This window comes from Seriola lalandi, unplaced genomic scaffold (assembly GCF_002814215.2).
Source record: "Seriola lalandi dorsalis isolate HSWRI2012SDOR001 ecotype SW California unplaced genomic scaffold, Sedor1 jcf7180002054659, whole genome shotgun sequence".
NCBI classification, from domain to species: Eukaryota; Metazoa; Chordata; class Actinopteri; order Carangiformes; family Carangidae; genus Seriola; species Seriola lalandi.
Window position 1 is genome coordinate 247231 of NW_019525212.1, and position 19885 is coordinate 267115.

General features: G+C 42.1%; 1 protein-coding gene across 3 annotated transcripts in view; it reads left to right on the plus strand.

Moving 5' to 3' along the window:
* itprid2 (ITPR interacting domain containing 2) overlaps positions 1-19625 on the plus strand; it is a 43622-nt gene extending 23997 nt beyond the window's left edge. For all 3 annotated transcript variants that reach the window (XM_087177872.1, XM_023420881.2, XM_023420883.2), the window contains 12 exons: positions 6392-6499; positions 6915-7287; positions 8503-8719; positions 9273-9324; positions 11875-11957; positions 12911-14695; positions 14852-14911; positions 15217-15341; positions 15451-15562; positions 16016-16081; positions 16173-16514; positions 16794-19625. In XM_087177872.1, coding sequence (XP_087033998.1) covers positions 6392-6499; positions 6915-7287; positions 8503-8719; positions 9273-9324; positions 11875-11957; positions 12911-14695; positions 14852-14911; positions 15217-15341; positions 15451-15562; positions 16016-16081; positions 16173-16514; positions 16794-16901 — 3431 coding nt within the window. In that variant the 3' untranslated portion in view covers positions 16902-19625. The remainder of the gene's footprint in view (positions 1-6391; positions 6500-6914; positions 7288-8502; positions 8720-9272; positions 9325-11874; positions 11958-12910; positions 14696-14851; positions 14912-15216; positions 15342-15450; positions 15563-16015; positions 16082-16172; positions 16515-16793) is intronic.
* The last annotated feature ends 260 nt before the right edge of the window (positions 19626-19885 follow it).

Consider the following 19885-nt stretch of genomic DNA (forward strand, 5'->3'; position numbering starts at 1 on the left):
GGAAGTTCATACACAAAACAGCGGAGTCGTAGAACTTCCTTGTTACTGAAACGCATAAGGTCAATGGATTCATTCTTTGATTATTTTGTCCAAATACTTGAAAGGCCACAGAAAAACATAATGAATTGATCAGGTGGTCACTGGTAAACAAACTGATTTCTGCTCAGTCTTGCCATTTGTTCGGGATTCAGAAAATAAAAATATTTTCCTGTTGGTCAAAGTCCACCAGAGGTACTAACCTGTGCCATAGATGTCTAAAACAAACAACCCGATGCTGTGCGTTATGTACACTGAGAACGGGCGTGACTGCTCATACATACATATTGTTTCCCACTGCTTCTTATCTCAGGAGCACAACCTAATTTTCTTGTTATCTGCAGATAACAACTAAATGAGTCACGAGCTGTTTGGTGGCATGCCCACTGAGGCTCGATGAACTGAGTCAGGAGGAGAGACGAGAGCCAATGTTTAGGGGAACCAGAGTCTGATGGGCAGAAAAACAACTCATGATGACAAAAACACATCAAAGGGCCTGCTGAGAGAAAAAGAAAGCAGGAGTTAGTTCACTGTCGGAATGCTTTGACTCACTAACTTCGATCATGCAAACGCACTATGTGCAGAAAATATCCATCTTTGGTGCCCCTCCGTGTTATCATCAGGAAAGATGGTGGCAGGCAGCGGTGCAGGATCCTACAGAGGCGGGACAAACGGCCCAAAAAGCAGGACATACATCTGGGTCGGTCGTAAGAAACTCTGGTGTGTTTGTCCATTTGGTTCCGTTTGTTTTGGGCTGTGAAAGTTCTGAGTCGAACTCTGGTGCAAACTAAGCAACCCGGCCTGGACCGCCTGGAGAGTCCTGGCCTGCCTCCAACTGGACTCTAGCATGGTTCGTTTGTGGTGTGGAAGTAACATGGACTGTGCTGGATACAGATACAGTGTTTCCCTCAAAAAAAAACTCCTGTGAGAACTGTGATCTCCTGATCTATATATATGATCTATAGCAATATAGATCATATATTTTTTTATTTTTCTAACAATTAAAACTTTTGCCAGAACAATTGTTTAAAAGATCTTTAACAGTGGATTGTCAGGTCCGTTAAAGACATCATAGATTGCTTTATGATTAGATGTTACTTTAAAACTTATGTTTAATCACGAAAAATAAACACAAAGTGCAGTAAACATAAAAAAAGAAAAACGAAATCAGTTCTCCTCAGTACACACACGCAGTTTTTCAGGGTACTTGGTGGGTATGTTGTTCCAAGTATCTTAGAGAACTTGTCTCAGTGTCTTCTGTCTCTTCATGTGATCCCAGACTGCGTGATGTTGAGATCAGGGCTCTGTAGGAGCTCAGACCATCTGCTGCGAGACTCGTCTCTGAAGACGGTTCTTATGACTCTGGCTGTATGTTTGAGCTTGTTGTTATTCTTCAGAATGTATTTGGCACCAGCCAGATGTTTCCCTGATTGTACTGCATGATGGATAAGAATCTAAACATGCACCGAACTGTACATTTTACTAAAGGCGACAGTGTGCTCAGAGACAGATCAGTCTGTAGTGTTCGTAGCTCTTCTGAACCACCACACTTTAAGGTGGGATGAAAAGCTGGCTTTCATAGAGAGGGGCGAGATGTGATCATCATTGAAGTGAGGATAATTGTGAGGATAATTGTACATATTTTTGGACAGTCTCCCCTCCAGGGTATTCACAGTGTTGAACCTCTTGGAGAACTGGTGTGGAGAAAATTCAAGTCCTGGTTACTTCCTCACCTCTGCACACCTGGTCAAACTGAATTTAAAAAAAAAAGGGAGTTTGAATGTTGGATTGTCGTTTTTTGGAAACTGACACTGAAAATGTGTGTGTGTGTGTGTGTGTGTGTGTGTGTGTGTGTGCGGGGGAGAGGTTTAAGATGCTGTTTGACAGGCACTTATCTTGAAGCATACTGATACTGATGTTGGTTGAACCTGATGCTGTAAATGTCTGGTTTAAAACTAGCTGCATCGACTCCGATCAGAACTGGATCCGCGTGTGTTTTTTTCTTTAAGCGAACTGCTCCTTTAACAGTCTCTGGTCTGTCTGTGGTTCCTGGAATCTTTCTTCTTTTCCAGAACATTCTCATACTGTCCCATCGTTTCCCTGGATCCCAGACACGTGTGTGTGTGTGTGTGTGTGTGTGTGTGTGTGTGTGTGTGTGTGTGTGTTGTTGTTTGTTATGTAAGCCCTGTTCTCACCATCTGAAAGAATCTCTTGGGATGAGGAGTAGAAAAAAGAGCGAGTACGTGTCGTTTTCTCTTATTCCTCACTTCCTGTTTTAGGATCCTAAGAATGAGCATTAGTGCAGAGTCAGCAGTCAGCAGGAAACACACTCACACAGTATTACTGTCGTCACACGAGGCTGCTGTAATAAGAGGTTCATGTTCTGTAGTCGTATGCAGATGTGACTGAAATAACTGGACGATTGTCTGTTCGACTGACTAGTTGATACAATAATTTGTTCAATATGTGTTTTAACGTCAAGGTTTTTTATGTTTTTGTTTCTTGTAGCTTCTTTCAGAATCCTTTAGCTTGTTTTAAAGGTACAACAATTGATTTTTTTTTTGGCAATTTGGTGGCAGCAGAATAAACTGAGAGCATGACTCGGACATTTTATCAACTTAAAAAAGTTGTTACGGCTAACATTTTAGCAAGTAGTTGCCCTTTAATACGTTTAGCAGACACAGAGCAACATTATTATCACATTGGAGTTGTGTTTGTGTCCACCTGATAAATCTAAGTCCAGTTTTCACTCAACTTTTAGCTCCAGTTTTTGTCTCTGCCAATTCCACCGTCTTCACCAGCTTGTCACTAACTTGGTCTGTCTGCTGTTTGTGGGTTTATCAAGAGCTCTCTGAAAACAGCTGTCTGTTGCAGCTGGAAATGAGGTTAATGAACGCACTAATACTGAACCATACAGCAAATGTGCCAACCAAAACAAGGAGCTAAATAGGGCTCAAAAGCTCCGTAGAGCTGCAGAGTTGTGGATTCAGTGAGTTATGGGCTGTGGGCTCCAACTTGAGCCTTTTTCTTTTTTGAGACTTTTCAGCCCACGTTCGTTTGCATGTTTTCAAATTGGCAACAAAAGTTTGTAGAATTACCTATTTCAGTTCCGACCCATGGATGTGCACACATGTGTAGCTTATGTGTATGTATGTATTTTTTTTAAATGTCGGCTCAGATCAGGTTTTCAGTACAACTGTTCTTTACTGTGGAGATGTGTTGATTTTTGGCCGACCTGGTGGCCTCGTGGTTAAAATGCATAGTATGTAATCACAGTATCCGCAGTTCACTTCTGGATCTTTGTTCTGTTTCAGTCCTTCTATAATCTATATTTTGACAGCAGTGATGTAACTCAACAATAAAATTTAACAACCAACAGATCTGTTTTTAGGAGTTACGAGGTCCCGATGGGGTCAGAGGTGAGACAGTAAGAGAGAGTAGGCATGTTCTCTATTTCAGGTGATATTGTAACATCAGAGAGAGTTACAGGGAATTTACAGAGCCAAAGAGAGAAGACAGAAATCTGTGTTTCATAACAGACTGACAAGTATTTAGACACAGAGCGATGGAGAGGAGGAGGGGAGGAAGGAAGGAAAGTATGCAAGTCATCATCCTGTTAAAGACGAGACTGACAGCTCGACTTACACAACCATAGAAGAAGAAGAAGGAAGGAGGGAGGAGTGGCTCTGACGTCTGTGTTCAGTCCCAACATGAAGCGTTTTTTTTCCCCAGTCTTTTACTGCAGAAACTTAAAGAATCCGAAACTCTTTTTTCAAACAAGTGTAGGACTCTGTCAGTGGGATGGAAGATATTTCATCTGTTTCCAATAATAGTTTGTTTTTTTTGTGAATAAAGTGTTATTTTCTTCTTTCTGGAGCAGTGATCTTCCTAAGTCTGTGTGTATCTGAACTCACTCTCTTTCTCATTACTTCCTATATAATAAACACTTATATATATATAGATATCTATAAAGTTAATTTATAGATATAAATCTATTGCACCATATAGTGGTTTTAGAGACAGCTCAAGCATTTCCATCTGTCCGTTTTTATGCACATTTTCAATTTGTGTATTAAAAAAAACCTGTGTAGAAATGCTGGACATGACGCAATAATCCAAATAAGTACCTGAAACATGTTTTTTCATGTTTGTTTGAGGTTTCTTTCTCTTTTTTCCATCTCATTGTGTCCTCTTTGTCTGAAGTGGTGTAATAGCACTCAGATGGAGAATTAACACCATCAGCTGTTTATCTCGATGCACCCAACTCCTAATATTTACATAAGAGTGGTGGATGGAAACACATTAAATGTCCTATATTTTATACTTTTCCGGTGTTTTATTTGATGTTTAGATATTCATAAGAAGATATATTTGTTGTTTTAAGTACAAAAAAATGTTTGAACGTAGTTTTACATCTGCTCTCTGGAGCTCTAGTAACAATAGGTTGGTGAGCCAATCAGATCAGAGGCTCTGAGCCCCTATTCTGATTGGCTGACTATTTTCTGAGTGATTGAATAAAATTAAAACAGATTTCCAGTAAACATCCAGAGAAACCAAATCCTTCAAGGTTGAGTGGTGGGTCTGGGTGGGCGGAGCTTGGGGCATTGCTGCTTTGTTGTGACATCACAAAGTTCCAGAAGTCCTGACGCCTCGTTTTACAGGCTGTGTGCGTTTCTCTGTGGAGTGCTTTGACATTTTCACAGCATTAATATAGAATCTAGACCTGTTTTACAATAAAAAAAGACATGGGAATCTAACTTTATACAGTATGGGACTTTTAATTACCATTTTCTTTTTCTATTTTTTTGGAAATTAGGTTAAAATTTGCACTTCCTTTGGGACTGCACTTAACTTTTTTACTCCGGTTTGAAATGAAATAAGACTCCTTTGTCCTCATAAGGCTGAAGATGAGACTGAATGACCTTGTAAGATGGATGTGTTTTGGGGAGTGCTTTAAAAACCAGCTCAGAGACAACAGGAAACATCCAACCGGCAGAGATATGTGAACTGGCTCAGAGAGGGAAGAGCGTTGCCTGGCAGCTGGATGTTGACATGTTCAGACTCTTAACTAATCTGCCTTTTGATCTATTCACTCCCAGTTATTACACTCAAAGAAATGGTCTTAAACTTTTTTCGAAATCCTTTGTTCTCAATCTTTAGGCTCCCTACTGTAAACATCTCATCTTACTCAAGGAGTTTTCTTCCATCAGGACAGAAGTTTTTGCCTCATTAGTGTTGGCACAGTAGACGTATGAGGTTTTTTTATTCCATCAGCTGTTGGCTTTGTAAACAAAGGATCTGTTCAGACCTGGTATTTACATGCGTCCTCAGTGATCTGATCACAAGTGGACAGCTCTAAGTACGTCAGTTCGCACCTGGCTTGTGTCTCCACATGTCTCGAGTGACCACTTGCGATTGGATCTCACTTGCTCGATATGCAAACAGACATGTATGCATTGTTGTTTTTAGCCAGTCCGACCGTGAAGGAGGGAGAGAGAGAGAGAGAGAGCAGGAAGAAGGGGCTTAGCAAATCAATGTACTGCACACAGCTTGACACTGAAATATCTTTTTGAAATAGTAAAATATTTTCGGTTCATAATGAAACAGTGTTGGGACTAATCAGACTGTGGCAGAGGACGTCAGTACGGTAGGCGGTCCTTCAGTGTGGCCCAGGAGGCGTTCGTGTTCACTCTGCTAAAAGAATGTGGCCTCGTGTGGCCCAGACCACCTGTGAATATGGTCTGAGTGATCGGATCTCAAATGTGTCCTCAATGCGTCTTGGGTGCGATCACACCTGAACTTAAAGCTGTCCACTGTGTGAACAGGGCCCAAGTGTGATTGGCCTGTTACAGCTGTGGACGTGACGGTCTCCCTCCTCGTTTCTGGCTTCTTCCTCTCGCTGCTTTCACTAAATATTTTTGGACTTCTTACAAAGCTAGCCAACTACATACGACCTGTTTGACTGTATCTTTGAATGTAGCCTTCACCTCCATGTTCCCTTTAGGTCCAGAGCAACCAGTGATAAAAACACAACTTTGTGCATGATGTGAGCACAGAAAGTACTGAAATAATAGCTGCCTTCCAACTATATTTTGATACTGAATACCTTCACAAAACATCGCCACAGAGTCTTTCTTATTATTTGTTGCTGCTAGCTGACATACAGAAATAACAACTCTTACATTTACACACTAACACACAGTGTTAACAGCTCCCACCAACCAGAGAGCAAAGCAAAGCAACTTACAACACCCTCCCATAAACAAGGTAATAGGTAATGCTGTTTTTACATGTAGTTTGCATATCGTCTCTGTGAAGCACTTTGTGACTGTATTTTTGTTTCTGTCCGTCACAGGTCGTTTCCGTCAGATCGAGGTCCTGACCACAGTAGCTAATGAGTTCTTCCAGCTCTACAGTCAGGTCTCTGGTCAGCCTGTCCAACGCATCAGCTCCAGGGACCAAGGTAACCGTGGCAGCTACTGTAAATGCTGAAATTGTGATTTTATTATGGCCTCTATTCGGAACAGGTTAAATTAGAGACATGCTTTTATTCCCAGTTTCACCAGATTTCTAGTTAATGCAAAAAAAGAAACATGGAAAAACTGGAATTAAGAGGTGGGTTAGATGGGTATTTCTTGAAAAAAAAAATAGAAACTGTGTTGAGAATGACATTAATCTATACTGAAGGAATTAGTGCTATGTAAAATCTGCAGCTGGGGTTTGTTAGAGAACAATCTTTCTGTAACAATATGTCCGCCTTGTTGTGAAACATATTGGACATGTTATCTACTAGAGACGTGGGTACAACAATTTTATTTTATCCCTCTCTCAAAATCTCGTTCTTTAACTCATTATCTTCTTCATCTTGTCTCGTTCAGGAGGAGAAGTAGGAGAAGGGGGAGGTGATGAGTCGATTCCTCCTCTGAAGAGAACCAACTCCGCTCTGAACGTCGCCAAACTCCTCAAGAAAACCATCAGCAAACACAACCTGCTCGCAGCCGCCCCCGAGTCACCTGAAACACACACACCTAACCAGCACACACAGGTGAACGGACACACATCCTCTGATCACACGCACACCAACGGTCACGCACACGCCGGCTCAGAGCAGGACGGCTGCAGCACTGACCAAACCCACCAGGGGGAGACAGTCAGCCAGAAACATGTCCGCAAAAAAGACAGCTGTTCCCTGGCGACGGTTACCGAGGAAACCAACGGGGATGGAGAGACAGATCGGCTTACAGACAACAGGTACTGGTGGAGCTAATATTTAAAGCAGTTTGCACTGGTGGAAGAAGCACTCTAATCAATATCATCTACTTAAAGCTACAATATGCATTATTCACATACTGATTGACAGCTGCGAGCTCCCACCCTGACGTTGGCCTTCTCTGATTGGTTAGAAAGGCAACACTCACTCAAAAACATCACAAGATAATATCTCTGCTCTGCTGCCAGGCTGTTGAATGATTCTGGGTTACAGAGGCATCTGACAGCACCTCTATATATTTAGAGCATATTTGGAATGAAAACATATTAGAAAAAAGTTACATACTGTAGCTTTAAGTAAAATTACCAGTACAATAAAGTGATAATACTTAATTACAACTAAAAGTCCTTCATTTAAAATCTTACTCGAGCAAAATAACATAAGTATTATCAGCAAAATGTACTTAGATATCAAAGTAAAAGCATTTGTTGCATAGAAAACCTGCCCCTGTGAGCGGTACATGTATATTATAGTATATATATTCAATGTTATTAGGTTGTTAATACTGAATCATCAACGTGTAGGCAGCATTTTATTGTTGTAGTAATACTATTGTATTGTAGCAGCTTCATATACAGTTAGGTAGTTTAGTCCAGTGGTTCCCAACCTAGGTGTCAGGCCCCTCCAAAGGGTCACAAGATAAATCTGAGGGGCCATGTGATGATTAATGGGAGAGGAAAGAGGTAAAAGCAGTTTGACTAAAAGTTCTAATACACAATTTTTTTTTTAGGACTTTTGGACTTTTCTATTAATCTTGCTTTTTTGTGAAATGATGGATTATTTGACATGTTTAAATGAAACCAAGTGAGCGTAGGTTTTTGTTGGAACTGATAGGTTAGTCCTAGACATCTCAAACTGACAAGAGGCCCAAATTAGACACTATCTTTTTTTTTTTTTTGATACAGAGTCACAAGCCAAAAAAGGTTGGAAACCACTGGTTTAATATTTAACAATGTTATGCATTTATGTAAGATCTTAATTTGTAAAGTATGTAGTAACTAAAGTTGTCCGATGAATGTAATGGAGTAAAAAGTTAAATATTTACATCTGAAGTGTAATGGATTAGAAATATAAAGTAGCATACAATGAAATACTTAAAGTACAAGCACCTGAAATTTGTTCTTAAACACAGTACTTGAGTAAATGCACTTCAAGTCTGTATTGTTGCTGTTGACTAACATCTGGCCTCCCATCAGTCCTGAACAGAGCGGCACTGGACCAGCAGCCAATGGAGAGCATCAAACAGGGTCAGCTGACCTTCAGTCATCCAATCAGAGAACAGAGGAGGGAGCTCAGGTGGTCAAAGAGGAGAAGAACCTGACCTCAACCCCAGAGAAAGCTCCGCCCACCCTGGCCCCACCGCAGCTGGCCCAGCTCCGCACCGAAAATGCCGACTCCTTCGACATGGAGGAGGTACGATGTTCTCCTGCGCTCTCTCTGGTTCTAATATCCAACCTCCTCCCACACAGAGATGTAGTGTTCTTCAGGGTTCTGATGTTTGCTCGTCTATAATCATGTAAATCACCTTCCATGCAAAGAACTTGTGATGTTCTCCTCTGTTCATAAAACTCCCAATCCTACAATGACAAGTGTTGGTTGACTTATCTGTTGTAAAGCAGGCGTGGCTCTGTTCTTGGTGCATTCAGGTGTGATTTAAAGTGATATTTGATGGTTGGACAGCTTTTCTGACTCGACTGTCAGTGGAAAACCAAGGTGAAAACCTGTTTGACGATTCTGCTTGATGGAGTAAATACACCAGGACCTTCAGGGCAATTTTACCTGCTGACGACCCAGACGAAAGTCCGCTGCTGTAGGTGGACAAGCATGTTGACCCAGTGTATCTGCTTAAAGCCACGCTGTTGTTTACAGACTAGCCAGTTAGTGAAAGGTTTCAGGCTTTTCTTTGAGTGAAGGTGCTGTTCTTTTTTTCTTTATTTTAAAATCCAGTCTGTTGTTTGTCGTTTAGATCCAGAGTAACGATGATGAGGGTCTGCCATCCAGAACTTCCAGAGCCACCGGTGAGTTTACCCCAACCTCTGATGTCACCTGCTCACCTTAATGTCCTGTGGGCGTTTTCCTGCGCACAAACAAAAGTTATGTTAACATTAATTTACCCCTCTGCACTTTTTCTTTACATATGTGTTTACTTGCTAGTAGTCTTCTTCTCACCTGTCTTTGTTGGAATAGTGTGAAACCACTGGCGACAACGTGGGCCCAAGGCTGGGTTACCAACCTGGCAAAGTTTGAACCTGCCCAAGGTCCCCGGATCCTTAAAGGCCCCAAATCCCTCATGCTTACTTCATATCACTTGGCTCTACATAATTTAATTAATCACAAATTTATTAGAAATTTGCACCATTGAATTAGAATATTATCATGTCGTTCACCCTCCATCTTGTGGCTCTGGTCTGGTCGGTTTAATTAAATTATCAAATTTTTTATTTGTGTCAAATAATTTATCACCATCATCAGAGGACTGTAAGGCCGCAACCAACAGTTGTTCATTATCAGTAGGTCTGACAGTATTTTCAATAACAATCTATTGATTATTTAGTAAATAAAATGTGAGAAAATAGTAAAAAATGCCCATTATTATCTGCTGAAGCACAAGTGAACATCTTCAAATATCTTGTTTTGTCTGACCATCAGTCAAAAATCCAAAGATGTGGACTTAACTATTACAGCAAACAAACTAGTAAATATTCACCTTTGAGAAGCAGGTACAGGTGAATTTTTGACAGTTTTGCATAAAAATGACTTAAATGATCATCAAAATTGTTGCCAGCTGTTTACTGTCAATGACCTAATAAATTAATACACTAATTATTTAATCTTTAAATTACTGGTTGGTGTCTGAGTGCCAGGGGAAATACTGAAACTGCCATGATAGAGGGGGTCGAGACCTTGGCAGATTGTATTAAAAGTGTATTAGATAAACTCTTATGTAATGCAGCTCTGTGCCTGACTGATAGGAAACAAAAATCAGCAGGCTCATGAAACAACGTCTGTATTATCAAGGATGTTCAGACCACAAAAGACACGTTCACACATTTTCTCGGCACACACAGTCTGCACAGATAGATTGTATAAGTCAGGCTTGATCCAGTAAGTCAGGCTCATATTTTAGGAATTTCAGAATACCGAAACATGATATTTTCTCCACCGCTAGAGTTAAACTATGCGCATAAATCACCGAAATACCAAAGTAGTATTATGTAATGTTTTTCTTAACTTAAGTCTGCCCTTACATCAGGGTTAGACTAGCCTGCTTCAAACACACAGCTCCTTCTATAGCACTTTGTTCAGACTGTAACATTGTGTCTCACTGGCTTAGATAGTAATATCAGTAATTATTGAATGATAATACTACTAATAATAATGATAATAATATGATGATAAAAAAAACAACAACAATAAAACCAACAGGACAAATAAAAAGCCAAAAAAAAAGACCTGAAAAATAGGATAACCCCAAATTAAAACTCTATTAAAAAGATTTTTTCCTTTTTTAAAAATACCAAGGGGCCCAGGAACGATACACTGGCCAAATTGCATCTTTCCATTAACTTGTTTGCGTTCATGCCACATTGCGTCAGGCTCTGTGTGAATACACATTTATTTAGACAGAGCCCCTCTGGTCTGATACTGCAGGATTGTATCTCTCTAAATCTAGATTTTTCTTTAATGTAATTGTGAAAAAAGTATAAACGTTAAATTGTAATAGTCATTCAACCACACCTGTGCTGTATCTTTTATATAGAACCTCTAACTGTATGATGGTAATTGGCTTGAATAAATTTAAGGGCTTAGATTTAATCCTTAACAAGCCAAATCAGTGTCACCTTTTCATGATTTTCCAAGAAGCCACGAGGACAAGTTAGATTTTCAATAAGGCGTCATGATGATTCTTATAAAGATGAAAGAAAGTCTTGCAAGACATGAAATGCATGTTTCCAAAACGACTGAAATTCCTGAAAGAGCTAAACACTAAAGGCGATAGAAAGTCTGAGATTTTTATCCTAAAGGATTCTGTTGGAAATCAGTATCGGTATCAGTTTGTTACCTGGTACAGTAAAAGATACAGGGATCCAGAGCTGTGTCTTTTTTGTATTAATCAAAAATCCTGGCAGTAGCATTGTGGGTAAACAGTAATGTAATTGACTCTGAGTTGAAGAATACAATGAAATTGTTTTTTTCCATTCTTGAAATTAACAAATCAAATTGTGGCCTGAGTCTAAATCACTCATATCTGTTTAACCAGATTTAACAAACAAACTCTGACTGGATCTTCTGTCTCTCCACTTTATATCCTCCAAGTAGAGTCTCTGCTGAGTATCTATTGAGTATGTTTCTGTATATAAGAGTGTATATATGAGAGTTTATACTGTATAAACACAGTCTCTTTCTGTATGCAGCAGACATTTTTCATTTGTCTCAATTTACTCAGATCTCAGGCAGGACAGACTCTTTATGTTCAGTATGAATGAGTCTACTCTGCCGCCTGCTGGACAGATGTGGTACTGCAGGAATAATCATGATGTTTTTTATTCTCTGTGTCTCTCTCTCAGATCTGTTGAGGACAGTCAGTCAGCAGTCAGACAGCAGTGGTTTTGCTGAGGAGCCCTCAGCCGACTCCAACAGCTACTTCAAGGTCTGTTTGAGCGTTTTATTCAAAGTTTTCGTCTGAGGTTAGGTCACCACCTTTGACCCTTTTGAATTATTTGAACTGACTCATTTAATTCCAGTCAGAGTCTCATCACACCAGGAGGAGAAACACGCCTGCTGATTAGTCACAGGTGAACTGCAGGAAAATGATTTAATGGTGTGTAGTAAGAGCTTGTATCCCAGTCTGGAACATTTATCTTTCAGGAAAAAAACATTCAGAACCACTTTAGCTGCTGCAGATTCTCTAATGTCTGTAGAAAGGGTCCAGCAAATAAAATCCTTCAGACTTAGAAATAAGGAATCAAACACACACATTGATATAAGTAAGTTATTTGCCTCAGCGGGCTTTACAATCTGTACAGCATATGATACTGTCTGTACATAGACCCTCAATAGATGTCAGGCTTTTCTTTTAAGAGGGAAAATTATTTGATTTTCCATATGAAAACACAAGAAATTACATTATTTTACAGTTTTTGGCATTTATTAATGGCAGAATTATTCCACTCAACTCATTATTGAATATGAATCTCATGGTGAATTTCATGCTGCTGCTACACTTAATCTTATTATACTAAACCACTAATTGGCTCCAAATTTCTGCTTTGAATTTACTTCACAGCAAAACCTTGTGACCTCTTACAAAACTCAGTGTGCAGTTTGGATCCATTGTCACATTTTAGATGTGTAGGAGTTGTTGGCAGTTCAGTGATTGATTTCCTTTCAAAACTCAGATGCTTTTGTTTAAATAACTGTTTGATATTCAAAGAGGTAAAATTATCCAATATTTCACAAAAAAATCAGTTGATATAAATTTGTGCAGCAGAATGAGACTTTTACTTTTGATATTTAAAAGTAAATATTAATAGTAATGTACTTTGATTTAAGCAGGTGACTTCTTCCATGTCTAGTGTTTAATTGATACTTAATTTTAATTAGGTGCAGGAAAGTAGTGACAGCTGTGACAGTGAGACCACTGTGACATCGCACCCATCACAAGATGTGGCCACGCCCCTCGCACTGGACCAACCAGCGTTCATTTTGCCAGATGCCAGAGAGGAGGAGGCGGGGCCTGGTGGCACTGGTGAGGCTGATGGGAGGAGCAGATCCAGGGAAGAAGACGAGCATGATGGGAGTTCAGAGGAGGTTACACAGTACACAGCTCACCAGCTCCCCAGGAACAGACCAATGGGACAGCAGCAGAATGAGACCCGGGACCAGGAGCCAGCCGAGAATGGGGGCCAGACTGATCCTGAACCAGAACCACAACCAGATATGGAGATTCCACATAGTATGTCTGCTGTAGAACAAGAACCACAAGACACTCAGAACCAGACAGAGACCGCCGCAGACACAAAGCCCCCTACAATGGGAGTGGAAGCTGGGGACGAGACCCAAGAAGAGCACGCATCCTTGGACGGTTCTGATTCATCCTGTCCTTCTGCTCCTTCCTCTCCGGTCCTCAGTGCTCTGAACCGAGCCAAACAGTACCAACTGAGCAGGGGTGGGCTGAGGGTCGAGACCCCAGGGAGAGGACGAGGAAGACGTGGCATCCCCCTACAGAGGTCCTCCTCCCTGCCCTCCTCGCTCCTCTCGCCCTCCAGGGTCGTGTCCTCTGTCAGGATCCAGTTTGGACGAGGACAGACGTCGTCCACCCAGCCCAGGTTCTCGTTCAAATACAACCAGGAGGCCGGGGAGGACAAGGAAGATGGGGAGGATGGTGAGAAAGAGGAGGAGGAAGGACAAACCAACTGTCTGTCCACTCTGATCATAAACCCCTCCTCCTCGTCTCACTCTAACAACCAACCACTAAGGCTTCCCACAGATTCTCCCATCCCACCTAAAGCCATCCCACGCTACCTGATGAGGTCATCCTGCTCCCTGCAGAGCCCCAGCCCTCCTCCTGATTTGTCACCAGGAGGCCATGCCCCCTCCTGGAGCACCCAGAGCGTCCCTGATCTTTCCTCCAATCAGCAGCCGCCTGGCCACTTCCAACAAAACCTGAGTGCCAACCGAAACCAGCAAAGTTGGAATCAAGCGCCGACGTCATTCTCTTACGCTAACCCAAATCCTAATCCGACAGATCAGTACTTAAGTCCCAGTCCCAACCTTAGTCCCAGCCTTAACCCCAGCCCCTACCACTTCACTCTGAACCCTCACCCGCATTACCCCTCCCCTCTCCATCCGTACGCCAGTCTTCCCAACCTCCACCACAACCACTCCTTGAACCACCATTCCAGTCTGACTAGTCTCCACCAGCCTACAACTCCCCCAGTCCCCCAGCACGGCAGCCTCTCCAACTTGCATCAGCCCTCATCTTCCACAGCTCATCACCACGTCAGTATGGGTAACCTGCATCCCGGATCTCCCATAATGCACCACCAGGGCTACAACCATTCGTACAGTCATCAATCGCCTTACCATGCCGCTCCTCATGGCTCACAGTTTGCCTCTCCCTATCTGGGTTACCATGGCTACAACACGAATCCAAACCTAGGGTTCCCCCACCCTGTCAACCAGTGTCCGCTGTCGGCCCCAGAGCACGGCCTCCATCCGGGTCTCGCGCCGACTGTTCCAGGCTTCCTCCCGGGCCTGACGTCAGCCCTCAGCCAAGGTCACAGCCTCCACCCGGGTCTAGGGCCCGGCCAGGGCCCGTCCAGCACCGAGATGCAGCTGAGGAGAGTTCTGCATGACATCAGAGGGACGGTTCAGAGTCTGAGCCAGGTTAGTCCTCTGCAGTCGCACTCTCTCAAGCTCCTGTTACTTCAGCTCTAGTCGCTGTAGCTGTAGTCTGTGGTTCTGGTCCTACTTGTAAACACACGTTAAAGTTATTTTGTTATTCATGTAAAGTGAGTGTTCGTCTTCCTATCCTCCATCCAGAACCGAGCCGACACTCCGGACATGTTCAGTGAGCACAGAGCAGCTCAACCCAGCCACCAGGTACTGTCATCCCTCAACACCCCTGTAATGTGGTAAACACAGTAGTTAAATTTGTGGTTTAAAATCCAGCGGGGAAAGTCCCTGCAGTCTATTTAAATCACACTATATATAGCTTTTAGTGGATTTCCATAACATGAACACATTCTGTATTCAGTCATGTAATAAATTCACATATTAGCTTTGCATAACATAAAATTTACATAGTGTCCATCCAGGAGGCAACAGAGTGGACTGTTGTTGTCGTTAGTAACGATAAAGTCTGTTTCACTTTATCTCTCTCTCTCTCTCTCTCTCTCTGTTTTCAGTCTTTGGCAGAGTTTCAGCAGAAGAGGCGGAGTCTGAACGTGTTCCGCAGTCAGATGATGGATCTGGAGCTGTCAATCATCCGACAGCAAGCTCTGGTCTATAAACACCTGAGCCCTGCTGACAGGTGACTCATGACAGCAAGCGGATACATGTTTCACAGTAATCTGTCCTGTGTTGACATGTGATACTAGCAAACCTTGTGTATGTGTGTGTGTGTGTGTTTGTGCATGTAGGATGGAGGTGGAGCAGCTTCAGTCTCTGAGATCAGCAGTCAGAGAAGAACTGCAGGAGCTGGAACAGCAGCTGGAAGATAGACTGATGGAGCTGACACACACACAGCACAGGGTATATACACACATTACGCACACAAACACACACACTACACTACATATGCAGGCAACACAGTGGATACACACACAGCACAGGGTATACACGCTAACCACAGGGTGCACACACAACATTAGATATACACAAGCAACACAAACCAGACGGTATGTGCCGACCACCCACACAGCAGAGGATGTCAACATGCAAAACACAAAATGCACAAACAACGGAATAAAGACAAAACAGGCTGTACACAGAAAGCACACACACCACAGGGAGTACTACACAAAATACTCAATACAGGGTTAAAAAAAACAAACACACAATACACACACAACTTAAGGCATATACACAGAGGGCACACATCACAGGGTATAAATGCACACACACACTACAAACTGATTATAAACCTCTTTGAGAACATGTGACCTGACATTAGAGTAATGTTGTCAGTCCTGCTCTCCTCCTCAGGGTCTCCATAGAAACAGCAGTGTTGACAGCCTGTCTACCACCTCTGCACTGAGGGCCATGGAGCCGGTCAGCACACCAAACACACACACATACACATTTATTCTCAAGCTAATAATGCTAAAGTTTGTCTAAATGTAATGTTTCCCTGTCTTTCCAGGTGTCAGACCTCCTCAGAGAGCAGCTCTTCCTCCAATCAGAACTCAGCTATGATGGTAACGCTCCCTCCACCAACCCCTCCTCCCGATCGTCCAGTCCAGTCCGAGGAAGAGCGGGAGGAGAAGGCGAGCAGAGACAAGGCGTGTACAAGGCATCAATCAACATAACCCCCATCCCTCCCCCTCGACCCAACACACAGACAGAGGAAGAGAAGGAGGAGGAGGAGGAGGAGGAAGAGGAGGGAGAGAGGAACAGAGGAAGAGAAGGAGGTGGAGAGGTACCGGAGGTGGAGGGAGCAGCAGGAGGAGTCAGAGTGGAGAATCTACAGCAGCTCATCAGAGAGGTAACAGCCTGTTAGCACTTTTACTTTCTAGTAACTTTACTACAAGTCAAACAATCGAGGTAAATATAGAAAAAAAGGATACATCAAGATCAATGATCTTCAAGCAGTTAAACAAGTGAAGTCATGGGTAAGCCATTATGTAAATGTTTAATGTTAACTGTGTGCACAGACGATAAACATTTCCAAACAGCCAATGGGAACTGGTTGTGTTTGGAAACATTTTCAGGGAAGACAGCAGCTGTTGAAACGGTTTCATCACCTCTGTCTGTGTTTTCCCAGATTCGAGAGAGCTTGGCGCAGGAGGTCCGACGGGAGATCTACAGCGAGCTGTTGGCTGCCGTGTCGCCTCGGCAATCGCCCCTTCCCACCAGACAACACCGCCTGTAGTCATGCCAACAGCAGAGCACCACCTCTTTGACCTTCAGCCTTAGTAACTACAGCCTGAGCAGCACCACTGTCTGTCTGTAACACTGTATAGCTGAGTAACACTGTCTGTGTGGAACACTGTATGTCTGTAACACTGATGATGAAATGAACCCCCCCCCCCCACCCCCACCTCACCTGTGGCATGCCCCCCTCGTCAGTGAGAGGGGGAGGACAGAGCCTCAGACAGGAGAGGACGTTTCCACTATCTAGTTGGTTCGAGTGAGGTAGTGCGATGCATGCTGGGAAACGCCAGTCTGGACCAGCCTGTCCACGCCTCCTCTTACAGCATCCATCAGAAATGTGTTTTCTTTTCCACATCCTGTTTCCTTTTTCTAAACTGTTGTGATCAAAAGTGTAAAACTACTACCACTGCCACTAATACTATGACTACAGCTACTTGTACTGCTAACAGTACTGCCACCATTACAACCACTACTAATCCCAGTTTTGAGGATAGAGAGAGAGAGAATGATAGAATGTAAATGGAAAAACAGGGTTTGATTTCACAAAAATCTAAAGATTTATATCTATAAATTAAATTTTTCAATGCTGTGAAAACCTCAAATGAAATTCAATTGTCTTCCATTGTATTGAGGTGGGGGCAAACATCTCAGAGACACATTTTGAGGTATAAATAAAACTTTGCATTGGAGAAACACCACCTGAGGGAGATGGAGAAAATATCTTTCTTTTTATATAATTTGGTTGAATTGAGCCTAAAATGTGTTGACAGAGCAACACAGGGGATTCCTTTTAAAAATACTATAAACGCCTTCATCATCTTTTAATCTATGCACTCATGCCTTTTAGTAAGAGGTTGCATTCCTTAATCTTTAATAAAGGTCGGCTGAGGGTCAAACTGGGAGCTTCTACACCTTAAAATTACTCATTCCATGCACATTTCAGCTAAACGTAAAACGTTTTTAGAGGCTTTTAAGGGATTACATAAAAACATGATGATGCTTCAGCTGTCAACATTCCTTCTTCATGATCACCATCATCATCGTCATCATTATGCTTCTCTTTACCTCACCTCCTTCACAGCTGATTCTGTTCATTTCAGTGTTTTCTGTGATGTGACATCGCAGGCTGGTCAGTTCATAAACAACTCAATTAAGAAATGTGTAGGTCACAATAACTTGGAAGTTTTCAACTTTTTAAAATGAGGTCATGTTCTAAAGCTACTGCATTATTATAATTTATTACTGTCACTGCAGCCCACAAATGTTCGCTAACAAATAGCTCCAATGCTGATAGCTGCTAAAAACCACAACGTCGCCTTTTTACATTTTCAGACAGTGTTGGAGTCGTTGGAGAGTGAATAGTTTTATGTCTTGATGGAACTACGCTAGCACTTTCCCCCAACTTCAAGTCTTTGTGCTAAGCTAGGCTAAACACATCCTGAATGCATGGTTGTAATTTAGCAGGTGATGAAGTTAGTGTGTGATATCTTGAGGTACTGTGGAGGTCAGGCTTAGAGGTCAAAGGTTATTCTACAGCAGGAGCAGGTTTTGGTAAGTTGTTATAGCAGCGGTGATGATGATGACGTTGATGATGATCTAATGACCAGTCAGGGGGAGGGGCTTAGTGAGTGGGGCAGTGTAGCTCGAACCTTAGCTGTGTTAGCATGTTAGTTTCACGCTGTCTGATGACAAATCTTTGTGCAATAATATGAACATACAGTATATTCTGATTACTGAGATTATTGTTAATAGATTATCAGTAAATCACTGCTAACATTTCAGATGCAATCAGTCATCCCACAAACTGTCTACCTGCATGTCAAATACAAATTAATCTGAAGCTTGTCTTCCTCTTCACACAGAATCTACAGAACTGATTGATCACTGACCAATTTTTTACGACTCACTGAACATGTATTTTCTTCTTCATTGAAGCCTGTGTGTATTGTCTGTGTGGTCACTCAAAGGTTTCCGGATACCATCAGTTATTGAAGACATCAAATCTTAGTAGCTGAGGTGAAACGAGCACTTGGCACCCTCCATAGATGAGTGTGATTGGCTCAGACGCCTGTCAATCATGGCAAACACTCCCCTAAATACCTCTTTTTTTAAAAATCCTCTTAATGGAACAATGATTCTGAAAATTTCCACACAGGCTCACATTAGAATTGATATAATCTACTGAAAGCTGAACTTTGCGTAGGCCTACATTAATGTTCATTCTTGATTTTTGGGAGCAATTTAAAGAGAATATAAGCTCAAAGGTCCCACTTACTAATAATTTTGATCTTTCAGAGACAGTTTTCATTCAGCAAATGGAGCTGATAGGTGTCACCATGTGATCTAAATGTGAACTTTCAATCATGTGAATGCTCCAAATTGTTATTAACTGGACCACTGACCTTCGATTCTCTTCATTGTTTATTGACTTTGTGTTTGTGGAAAAGTTTTTTTGTCATGTTTCACTGATCACAAACTCTGCTCTGCTGGACAAACACTCACTGTGAGCGCCAAGGCTCGAAATGCTTTTTGTTTTTTTTATTACTGATCAAGGATCCTTCACACACTTCTAATTACACTTTAGTGGTTGACTGTTGGTGTCTATTAATTTCTGTCGACGTCTATTAATGATGATGTGTATTTTGTACTGATGTCTTGTCAGCGGGATGCAGGGAGGGATCACTCTGTAGAGATAATAATAAAGATGTATTTATTTTCAGTACAGATGAGTGCTGCCTCACTTCTGATGTCATTGTCTGTGTGTCTATGTGTGTGTGTGTGTGTGTGTGTGTGTGTGTCTGTGTGTGTGTGTGTGTAGAAGGAGGGCTGGTAAGCAGTTTAACACTAAATCTTCATAAGAACCCTCCAGTGGGTTTTGCATCAGTTTCCAATCTTAAACCTACACACAAGGATAGAGAGAGTACTCGAAGCTCATACCTCTGCCAGGGCTACAACACTGGGTAACAGTAACTTATCAATCAA